Below are 11831 nucleotides of genomic sequence, written 5' to 3' on the forward strand. Positions count from 1 at the left end.
CCTCAGGAATGGTCTCGGGCACCAGCAAACATTCCTCACAGAGGTTCTTCTCCCCTCCCTCATGCCCTCCACACCTGCCCACAGGTGGGAAAATGAGTGAGATCACCATTCCACATTCCCCACTTGCCTGGTAGGCATAACGTGTTGAAGTGCTGTCACTTTAAATAAGTGTTTATAAAAGCATTCTCTGTTTTGCAGCTGGTGGATGATACTAACACAACAAGGAAAGTGGTGCATTATGCTTTAAAGCCAGGTAAGCCGCCGCCTTGTTTGACGGTTCAGTTCTAGACCACAGTAGATCAAGGTGTCCAAGATTCTTTTTTTCCTACTTTATAGTTTAAAACAAAACAAAACCTGGCTCCTCTCTCTTTTCAAAAGATGTTCCCTCCAATCTGACTTTGCATCCTCCCTGCTGTTGCTGCCTGGGAGATCAAAGACAGTGTGGTGGGTGAGTCACTGGGACTAAACAAATAGTCGATTGTCCTCTTTGGAAGACAAGTCTGAGGGGAGGTTTCCTTGGGCAAAATTCTCACTCAGAGGTATTTACTACAGCGGGCAGACTCTCACTGTTGAATTGTTTTCTTTAACCCTCTCAAAATGAACAGTTGAATCCTTTTATAATCACCAAATCAGTCCTAGAAAAAGGTTGTTGAGTGGTCCTGGAACCTGTTACACAGCTTACATATTTTTTAAAAAAGAAGGGAGGAAAGTTGGTTCACTTTGAACCTTTTACGCTACTTAAGTTGAAAGTGCTTCCCTTTGAAACCCCTCAGTGCACTCCCCGTGGGCAGGGCCCATCCGAGCTGTCGCCATCACTGTGCCACTGGTCGTCATATCAGCATTTGCCACGCTCTTCACCGTGATGTGTCGCAAGAAGCAACAAGGTATCTCTTTGTGTGGTGTGTCCCCCAGGCCCCCACCCTCCGCACCTATGGGTAGGACGCACATCCATGCCAACAGAAAGGGAGGCTGGAGTGCTAGTTTCTTGGCCGGCTGAGGTGTGCCCAGGGGTCCAGAGCTGACTTCTGGAAAGCCCTGGCAAGTGTGGACACCAGCAGTTAAGTAGAGACAGAACATGAATTTCCCAGAATTAGAGTGCTTGCTTTTTAACCTCTTTAATCTCTAAAAGGACAGGTAGTGTTCCAGTCTCAAATTCTGTAAAACAAGGGAAATCAAGTGGCATAAAGGATGTCAAAAGCAGCCCTAGTGGTTCAGAATGTTGAGCTACAAGCTGAAAGCTTGGTGTTTTAAATCCACCAGCCACTCTGGGGGAGGAAGATAGGCAATCTCTTTAAACTTTCAGTGATAGAAACACAACGGAAGTCATTGTGAGCTGGATTTTACTCAGTGGCTGTGGGCTTGATATTTTTGAGGTTGTTTAAAGCAAAGTTCAAAACGTGAATTGGAGTCTGGCAAGTGTAAACAGTTAATTGTTCTTAGCTGCTAACTGAATGACAGGTTGCAAGAGTGTGTCCACCTAATGCCTTGGAGGAAAGACCTAGTGAATTACTTCTGAAAAATCAGCCTTTGGAAATCTGCCACAGCTCAGTTCTACTCCAATACACACGAAGTCACCAGGCATTACTGTCAGCTTAATGGCACCTGGCTTACAGTGGTAGTCAGGGCACAGGTGAGGTGAACCCCTGGGTGGTGTAAACTGTTAAGCTCTTATCTGTTAGCAGAAGGTTTGCGTTTGAACCCACCCGGAGACACTTGGGAAGAAAGGTCTCTGAGCTCCTTCCTCAAAGTCCTCACAGATTTGAAAACCTTATGGAGTGGTTCTTCATTTGTCTGCATCCTGACTGTCATTTAACGCCCATTGCCAATGAGTGGATTGTAATTCATGGGGTCACCACGAGTCAGAATTGACTTAATAGCAACTGAGAATAAGGGTTGAGGGAAAAGTTAGGCCACTATACAAGTGAGCCCCCTGAGTGCTGAAAATGTTATTCTGATCTGGATAGCAGTTAAATAGGTATGCCCTTAAGTAATAATTCATTGGATCGTACATGTGGTTTCAAGATCTGGTCTCTGAGCTCAGCTGACCTGGGTGGGTCTCTGTAGTATTTTTCAGTTTGTGTGCAATCGCTTTCAAGTTAAGAGCGATTCTGGCTATCTGCTTGCTCCACTGGAGACGTCAGCTGGCCAGATCTCAGTGATGGCCAAGGGCTGGTGGAGTTGGGGGGCTGGGACTGCCGGACTGTCTTCGAGAGAGCTCTGCAGCATTCGTGTTAGGGCACTGGACAAAGTGTTGGTCGTGGGTGTCAACCCTGTCTTTTCTTTCAATTTAGAAAATATATATTCACATTTAGATGAAGAGAGCTCCGAATCCTCCACGTATGCTGCCGCACTGCCCAGAGAGAGGCTCCGGCCTCGGCCCAAAGTCTTCCTCTGCTATTCCAGTAAGGATGGCCAGAACCATGTGAACGTCGTCCAGTGCTTTGCATATTTCCTGCAGGACTTCTGTGGCTGTGAGGTGCGGAATCTCGTTTGTTTGCTTTCTGATGGCTTGAATGCATGCTTCAAGGATGTGCCTCTGCAGATCATGCAGGTCCCCCCTGAGAGAATTAACTAGAGTGCAGGTCACCACTCTCCCTCTGAGCCCCTGGTGGCACCTGCTTCGGAGCAGTGTCATCACTTCCAAGTTGGGTCCAGCCCCTGTGTTGTGTCTACCCCTCCTGGCACCAATGCTCAGTGTCCGTCCTAACCCTGACACGCTCCTGCTCAAAAGCCTTGAGTGGCATTAGCAGGACGTCCTCAAGCAGTAAAGCCAGAAGGTAGGTATGAGAACATGTTAGTAGTGTCACGTAGAGGCTGTGAGAGTGACTACCTCTGAGCTTATTCCAGAATGAAATCCCAATGGAGTGGGTCAGGGACAAAGGGAAGTGAGTTTGGACAGTTTTGGAGAAAGGGAAGAAGAAATGGAGTTGCCATTCTAGGGCATCTTGAGATCCAGGGAGGAAAGTTTAATAAACAGCTCTGTGTGGTCCTTGGACCCCTGACTGGTACAAAGCAGTGCAAAGGTGACACCAGTGCTGTGGGGAAGAGGACATTCTCCCAGAGGCAGGAAATGGAGAAACTCCCAGAAGACTCTACTGGGTCGGGGGCTCAAATTGACTCTGGTTTCCTAGCCATTCGCTTGAGTTAAGTATGCCATTTCTTTATCATTTCATAGCAGTACCTTTTAGAGATCCGCAGTTCTTGTGAAAAGCACACTCTGTGTCTTAGAAATGCAAGAAGTGTCCAATCATTGTGTAGTTCAAAGTTTGTGCTTTGAATCAGCCCCACTGGTGGGTTTCTCAGATCTCTTCCTGTGACAAGGCTGCCCCCTAGTGTCGAACGGAGTATGTCCAAGGGTGGCCAGGTTTTCCCTGAAAGGATGAGGTTGGCAGATGAGTCTGTGTTGAGTCTGGGTGCAGACTATTGCCTGTAGCGCTCATTGTCTTCAGATGCCACAGACAGCCCAGCTTTCTCTGCTTTGTAAGTAATTATCCTTGCGGGGCAGAAACCATTTCCAACTGTGAATGAAGTAACTTATGTAGAAAAACTGGAAACTGTAGAAAATGTTGACAAGTGAACACTTGCCTTGTTTTTAATCCCAACATGGAGAAAGAGAATACTTTCAAAGAGACAATGTTTGAAGGTTTTCCCTCCAATTTTGAGGTGTATTTTTTTTGGCAGAGATGAGCTCATACATTGAATTTTATATCTGGGGCTCGCAGGAATGTTTTTTGACTTTTCCGTTTTCTTTCTGTCTTTCTTTTGGTGGGCTCATATAGGGATATTCCAGTTAATAATTTTTCACACTGTCAACAGTTTTATATAAACTGCATTTGTAACAGTCAGTATGGCTCACCATAATTGAGTTAGGTAAAAATGTTAAATGTCTCAGACTGCCCATCGTTCTCCCTTGGAGTTGCTGGTAGATTCAAATCACCAGAGATGAGGCCTTTGGGTTAGTATTACAACTCCAAAATGCCACCAGCACTTCACACAGCTTTAGTTTGCTTGGCTCCATAGTCAACAGTCTTGGCACCAGCAGCCAGGAAATTAAAAGGCGCATTGCCATGGGAAAGTCTGCTGTTAGGGACCTCTCCAAAGTGCTGAAGAGCAGTGGTGTCTCTCTGGAGACTAAGGTGCATCTGATACAGGCCATAGTCTTCGCAATCACCTGTTATGCATCAGAGAGTTGGACAGTGACCAAGGAGGATAGAAGGAGAACTGATGCCTTTGAGCTGTGGTGCTGAAGAAGAGTACTGAGAATACCATGGACTGCTAGGAAAACAAATAGATTTGTCCTGGAGAGGGTTAAACCGGGTGGCTCCTTGGAGGCAAGGATTCTGAGGCTCCGTCTAACTTACTTCGGACATGTAGTGAGGAGAGACTGGTCCTTGGAGAGGGACATCATGCTTGGGAGGGTGGAGGGACGGCGCAGGAGAGGAAGGCCCTCTATGAGGTGGATTGATTCAGTGACTGGGATAATTGGGATGGGAGTGTCAGAGACAGTGCGATTGGCACAGGACAGAGCGGAGTTTAGGGCTGTTGTACATAGAGTCGCTATGAGTCGCAGGCGACTCGACGGCACATAACAACAACAACAAATAAATTTTACCCCATTTATCATGATTTTTCAAGAATGAATGCCTGGAAATGGAACTGCTGGGCCAAAGGTATTACCATCCTAAAAAAAAAGAACGCTTGCTGTCAGGAGAAAGATGGGCAATCTCCTCCAGTGCGATTACTGCCTCTGAAAACCTCCTACAGGGTCAGCTGTGGGTCAGTTCTGATTCTATGGTACACAACAACAACATAGTAGTTATTAACCTTTAATGTAGATAATGTTAGGAAGAATTAAAGGAAGGTGAATTCAGAATTATTTTTAGCAGGTAGGTTCTGTGGACGTTTTTCCCCTTTGTAACATTAGAACAAAAGAAGAGAATAACATCTTTACAGAATTCCCTTCTCCTGTAAGACAGTAGCTGTCTATTCAGTCATTAGGAAGTAGTTTCTAAGCTGGGGAAGGAAAATGACCAATACAGTTGCCGGGAGATGTTTTCAATAGAAGCAGATAAAAGTGGTGTGAAAAGTGAGCCCTCTGAGGATGGCATGTACCTGGTGCCCCCTGCTGGATCCCACTGATCTCCTTTGTTCTGCCTGAAGGTTGCAGGGGTGTGCCTCTGCAGATCATGCAGGTGTCACCCCCATGAGAATTAACCAGAATGAAGGTCACCACTCTCCCTCCTCTCCAGCCATTTACCATTAGTAAACAGTATGGACACCACTGGCAGGCTTGTTAGGGTGCTATATGTGCAGCTTTCCTCTCTGGGCAAGGCCTCGTAGGATTGGGGGTGACTCCAGCATCCACTGCTGAACTCCATGGTCCAGCCCACATTCTGTTCAGAGCCTCCCACAGGGGCTTTCTCCCTAGGGTCTGATCCCTCCCAACCAAGCTGACTCCACTACTCATCAGCCACACTAACCCCAATTCTTCCATTTTCTTGACTCCCCATCAATCTAAGTTTCTTTATTATTGTGATTTTAACGAAAGTTTGCAGAGAAGTTGGATTTTCATTTATTCATTGTTGCACATTTTCCTCCCTAGTCCCCCTTAGTTCACTTTAAAAAAAAATCATTCACTGTTGCATAATTTCCTCGCTCCCTTGTCCAAGTCCACTTTGCTATGTTCCTCTTATTCTGGACTGCTGTCATACAAGTAATGCCTAATCATATATTCCTTTTAAACAGTTCTTCTGATCCAATGCAGTGTTCACTATTTATCCCTTAAGTTTTCCCCCAGCCCCAGTCTAAGTTTCTTGAAGGGGTCCCATTAAGTGGGGACTTGGATTAAAAGCTCTGTGCTCACATGTAGTGTGATGGTAAAGTAATGGCTCAACCTGGCGCTAAAATGACTCCCCGTGGTGGATGGCAAGCCTATAGCAGTGGGCCTGGTGTGTGTGGGTGTCCCCACGGAAGGCGGCGGAAACGGTGCCCGCACATAGAGGTGCTCATGGCAGATATCGGGCGGAGAGAAAGGTTCCCCTCGTCCTTGGCCCACGACCTGCCGGCTCTTCCTGAGCACGTGGCACAGGTGAGGTGACACCACTGTCTTTCCAGGTGACCCTGGACCTGTGGGAAGACTTCAGCCCGTGCCGAGAAGGGCAGCGGGAGTGGGTCATCCAGAAGATCCACGAGTCGCAGTTCATCATTGTGGTGTGCTCCAAAGGCATGAAGTACTTTGTGGACAGGAAGCAGCACAAGCCCAAGGTGGGCGGCCGGGGCGCGGGCCAGGGGGACCTCTTCCTGGTGGCCGTGGCGGCCATCGCGGAGAAGCTGCGCCAGGCCCAGCAGAGCGCCGCGGGGCTGCGCAAGTTCATCGCCGTCTACTTCGACTACTCGTGCGAGGGCGACGTGCCGGGCGTGCTGGGCCTGAGCACCAAGTACAAGCTCATGGACCACCTGCCCCAGCTCTGCTCCCACCTGCACCCCCCGGGGCCCGGGCCGCACCCCGCCGCCAGCCGCCGCAACTACTTCCGGAGCAAGTCGGGCCGCTCGCTCTACGTCGCCATCTGCAACATGCACCAGTTCCTGGACGAGGAGCCCGACTGGTTCGAGAGGCAGTGCGCACCGGCCCACCCGGCACCGCCGAGGCCCCGGGAGCCGCCACTGGAGAAGTTTGACTCGGGCTTGGTGTTGAACGACGTGGTGTGCAAGCCGGGGACCGACGGTGCTTCTGGGCTCAAGGCCGGGGCCCCTCTGCCAGGCTCGCGCGCAGGGAGCCAGCACCTCGGCCCGGACGAAGACCCCGAGGCCCGAGCGGCCCCCGACTGTGCCGTCCTGCGGCCCCTGCTGCACGCGGCCAAGGCTGCTGGGCCCTCAGACATGCCCAGGGACTCAGGCATCTACGACTCGTCCGTGCCCTCGTCCGAGCTGTCCCTGCCACTGATGGAAGGGCTCTCGGCGGACCACACAGAAACCTCTTCGCTGACCGAGAGCGTGTCGTCGTCCTCCGGCCTGGGTAAGGAGGAGGGGTGGGAGGTGCAGCCGCCTGGGCCACATTGGACTTAAACCGTGAGCCCAAAAGCCACAGAAGTGCTTTCCTGACTTCGGCACAAGCAGAGCCTGATAGTGTGTAGCACGAGCCTGCTGCGTGTCATGATTTACCCGAGGTACAGGCCTAGCTCAGAGACACCACTGCCACAAAGCAAAGTTTACAATCAAGTGTGTCACATGAATTCAGTATGCATAAAAAGTGCATTTGGAAAAAATGTCAAATATTGTAAAAGTTACCAGGATGGGACACATAGACATGAAGTGAGCACGTGTTGGAAAGGGGCTGCAGTAGAGTTCACCCAGTACAAGGTGACCACAGACCTTCCATTTGGTGGGGTGTTTTATTTTATTTTTTTTTTAAGAAAAGGCAGTGTCTGCAAGTATTCTAAAACAACATCTGCCTGTACAGTAGAATTGTTTTTGAGCTGTAGAAATCTTGATATTAAATTAAGGTGGGCTGCCCAGAGCTCTTGAAGGTTGTTATGGGATATATATTACATCAGGCACATTACATCACTTTTCTGAAACTCCAGAATATATGAAGGCCAGAACACATTGGGCCTTGAGGGTTTGGACAAGCTTGTGGCCCCACATCTTTGTTTGGAAGGGTCCAGGCGTTATGAAATATTTAGCCCCCAACTACTAATGTAAAGGTTGATAATTTGAATCCACTCAGCTGTGAACAGAAGAAAGCCTGGAGACCAACATCTTTAAGGTTACAAACCTGGGCAACAGGTCCACTCTGTACACAGGAGGTCACTGTGGGCCTTAACTGAGGCCCCAGGAGTGATCTCTGCTGGGACCTGCTGTTTTCTCTCTGCCTCACTGCCACAATTTAAAGCCACATCTGTGGAACCTGGGGCTATGTGCAAAGGACCCTCCATCCCAGCTCAGCACTGAGCCCAAGGTCAGAGGGTGCTCTGAGGAGCCCTCTTGGGCCACCTCTTGCTTTGCCCAGGGCTGACTGTAGCAGGGCATGGAAATCTTGGGTCCTCCAGGAAGACCTCTTCTTCCTTAATCAAGAGCATCCCAGATCCTGTAAGTGGGGTGATAGGAGTTGGGGCTGCCTTACTGCATATGGGAGATGTGCATACCCAGGGGCATACAATGACCATGTGACTCTGCCCTTTCTCCTCAGGTGAGGAGGAGCCCCCGGCCCTTCCTGCCAAGCTCCTGGCTGCTCAGGCGTGCACAGCAGACCTCAGCTGCCACAGCTACACTGATGAACTCCATGCAGTCGCCCCTTTGTAAAGAACAGAAACATCAAAGCATTGCCACTTTAACTGCCACTGTACCTGGCTCCCCAGCACCCCGCTCTGGTTTCAAACCCCACCTGAAGCTGAGGTCTTGGACATGGATAGCCTGGGTGAAACTTTGGCCAGTACTTGCTCTCCTTGCTCCACCCTCTGTCAGGTACCTTGGCACAGTACCCAGTTCTCTCAAACCATGTGGAGTGCTGAGGAGCACATCTGTAGGTTTTACAACAGCTGGCCAAGGAAGAGACTATATAAAGACAAATAGGAAATTATTTCTATTCACCAATCAGACTTAATCTCTGCAAACTCCGCCTGTTTCCTGCTCGCTCCTTTGATCTGAAATGTTCTGTGGAAAAAAAGCACTTGTGTGGTTATTGCAGCCACAGAAAAGTAAGAGCCAGTTTATCTAGAATTGGTATCATTGAGGATAATGCTCTTTGTCATTTCCTGATGCAGAACTTACCATGCTGTGGACATTCAGTCCACTCTTAAGTCAAAGCTCAGAAGTGGCAGTAACCCTTTATAAATCAACTCTTCATGTCCTAGAGGGTAACATGCTGGCTGACTGCTGTAGGGCCCATTCTGTCTGTGACAGTTGAGTCATCATTCAGAAGGTAACATAGCACTTGGAACACCTTTGTGGACATTGACATCATGCAGAACCCCATCTGTCTGCCAGCTGTCCCTGGGTTCCATTTGCAGCACTCTCTGATGTTGGTGCCCTGATGTTTATTTGTAAGAGACTGGTTTGGAGCTGGCCATATTACTGGAAGTTGAAGTTTGTGCTTCAGTTGATCTGGCTGTGGAGCAGAACCCACAGAAATCCAGCAAGTGAATCTCCAGCAGTGTGTGGAGATGGTGACCAGCTACTCTGCTAAAGTAGTGTGGACAGTGATGAAAGTTTTTTAATTTTAAAGATGGAAAGGAGGGGCTGTCACAAAGCCAATCAAGCTTGTCTAGCAGCTTCCCAAAGAAGACACAGTACCTGACATCGTTGAGATTCCCAAATCTAAAAGTGCTCCCCTCTTCAGCCCAATGGATCCTGGTTCATTTTGTATTTCTCATGTTCGTCCTCGGTGAGAGACTTGGCCTCTAGTGATCCATCCTACCAAAAAGCAGGCTTTCCGAGCTTAGCTGCTGTCATTGTTTTTGGTGCCTTCAACACGAGTACAACTCATAGTGACCCTATGAATAACAATCTGAACCCTGCCCTATCCTGTACCTCATCATCATTTCTGATATATTTGCTTCCATTGCTGCAATCCCTGTATGAATCCATTTTACTGAGAATCTTCCTGTCTTTCACCTACCCTCCATTATTCCAAGCATGATACTCACCTCCAAGGAATAGCCTCTCCTAACAATATGCCCAAAGTAGGTGAGACGAAATTTTGTCATCTTTGCCTACAAGAAGCACTCTGGCTCCATGTTCCGTAAGACATACCCATTCTCTTGGCAGTCCACACCACAGCTCAAAGCCATCAGTTCTCTTCCTTTATTCATTGTCCAGCTTTCAGGTGCATAGCAAACAATTGAAAAGACTGTATCCTAAATCAGGCGCACTTCAGTCTTTAAACTGACAGCATTGCTCCTTAGTAATTTGGAGAAGTCCCTGGCTGCAAACTTTGCTAGCGCAATACATCGCCTGACCTGACTGCTGATACCAAGGGTGCTATCCAAGTAAGATTATGATGTAGACAGTTCCAGTCTTTTTTTCAGTTCAGAGCTTGGTGGGGAAGAATTTGCTTTGAAAAGGATAAAGTGCATGCTCTCTTAGGAGTGATTTCTATTTAGAATTCCTGTTTTCCAAAGTGCTAACATTTGTTTAAGTGAAGCTTGTTGGTTACATATGTGATGAATGCTGGGTGTTGATCTCATAGTGGAATTCCTCTCCCTCTTCACTTCCCATGCTCTCAAAGAGTGTGACACGTGGCATGTGCATCTTTCCCGGCCCTTTTTGCAGGTGCTGTTGGAATCTGGCACCCTAATTTCTCAGCACTCCTCTTGAGGGTGGGAGTGTGTGCCTATTGAGGCTGGGGAGCCCTTTCACTTCTTCATTAGAGAGATGAGGTCCTAAGGGGAGCGATGCTGAAAAGGGCTGTGGAGCAAGGGAGGATTTTCCCTTCTAAACATGTGCTGGGCAGGTGGGGTTGGGGAGGTTTTGCACCCCTGCTGGAAAGAAGAGGGCTGTGTGTATTTTTAATGCAAATGTCGTACTCCTTGCTCTGGAGAGGCAGCTGGCAGCTTCTTAGGAGAAGAACGTGCTCCTGGGTTCTCTGGCATCAGGTTTCGCACAGCTGCTGTGAGCAAGAGACAGACAAGTGGAGCTGCAGCTCACTGCCCCCCATAAAACCAGACATCTCGTTGGAGGAGAGAAGTTCAAGTTGTCACCAGTGGAATCTGAGACTGTCCGGCCTTCTCAGCCTTAGCCACATTCTGTGGTGCAGCCTGTGCATCCAAGCTTTGGAACATCATCAGAGGGATTTCCTGTCGAGGACAAAGAATGTTGCGTGCCCCAAAGGAACCGTGAGGAGCCACTTTTAAGATGAACCTTTGCTAGAAAGGAAAAGTGGGTCAGAGACACCATTGGAGAATGGACCGGGGGAAGATTGAGCCAGGCTCCCTGTGCGTGTGCAGACAGCTTGGCAGATGAACATACTGAAAATGGGAGGGATCAGGGAATGTACTAATCCAAAAAGCAAGTGATTTAGAGTTTGCAGTTAGAGTATGGATACTTTGAAGTAAAAAATGTTGTTAATGGTCTAGCACACAAACCAGATACTAGAGCCATGGTACAAATGAGAAGTCCAGCTTCCTCGTTCTACCTCATTAGTTTCCCTTTTCAACTCACTCCATCTCACGCAGGGACTGGGGATGGCTGCCTTGCAGATTAAGGCAAAACATCTGTGTGAAGCAGAGCCGCATTTTTTGACTCACAAATTGTCCCTCATGGTGGAAATGATAAAATGGAATTCAGGAAAAGGTTCTGCCAAATCACAGAATTTAGACACTGGGGGAAACAAGAATTCCAGTTCAGAGACGATGTCAGCAGAGCTCTTATTCCAGAGGGGGAAAAAAAAAACCCAAGAACCCAAAACGTGTGGACACACCAGACAGTGTCTTGTGGAAAGGAGAAGGCACTAATTCGAGGCCCAGGTAGCTGAGAAGCCTGTTGTAGCAGAAGTTTGGGAATGATTGGTCATTTGAACTCCTCAGCGCCCACAGAGTGGGTTTAGCTTCTGGCACAATCGGCTTTGCCAGCAAAGTGGTCAGAGAGGTTAAAGGCCACATAAAGATAGGCCTCTTCACAGAGGGGTCTGCAGAGATGAGCACCACCTCCCCAGGCCTCTTCCCACTTGCACAGGGTGCTGAACTGCCTCTTGAGGACAGGCTTAGGGTCCTAGCAGACCCTGGTCTTCAGAAGGCATCAGACATTATGTTATTGAGAACTAAAATCAAGTAATAGTATTGTATACCCAGAATGAAACGGGGCCATAAAATCAGAAGGTGAATGTTTTTGGTTGC

General features: G+C 48.4%; 1 protein-coding gene across 1 annotated transcript in view; it reads left to right on the top strand.

Moving 5' to 3' along the window:
* IL17RD (interleukin 17 receptor D) overlaps nt 1–8301 on the top strand; it is a 90942-nt gene extending 82641 nt beyond the window's left edge. The window contains exons 9-13 of the mRNA XM_006892214.1: nt 199–253; nt 774–884; nt 2292–2476; nt 6115–7015; nt 8189–8301. Of these exons, the coding sequence (XP_006892276.1) occupies nt 199–253; nt 774–884; nt 2292–2476; nt 6115–7015; nt 8189–8301 (1365 nt within the window). The remainder of the gene's footprint in view (nt 1–198; nt 254–773; nt 885–2291; nt 2477–6114; nt 7016–8188) is intronic.
* The last annotated feature ends 3530 nt before the right edge of the window (nt 8302–11831 follow it).

Source organism: Elephantulus edwardii, unplaced genomic scaffold (assembly GCF_000299155.1).
Source record: "Elephantulus edwardii isolate Elephantulus edwardi_28Jun2011 unplaced genomic scaffold, EleEdw1.0 scaffold00113, whole genome shotgun sequence".
Taxonomy (NCBI): domain Eukaryota; kingdom Metazoa; phylum Chordata; class Mammalia; order Macroscelidea; family Macroscelididae; genus Elephantulus; species Elephantulus edwardii.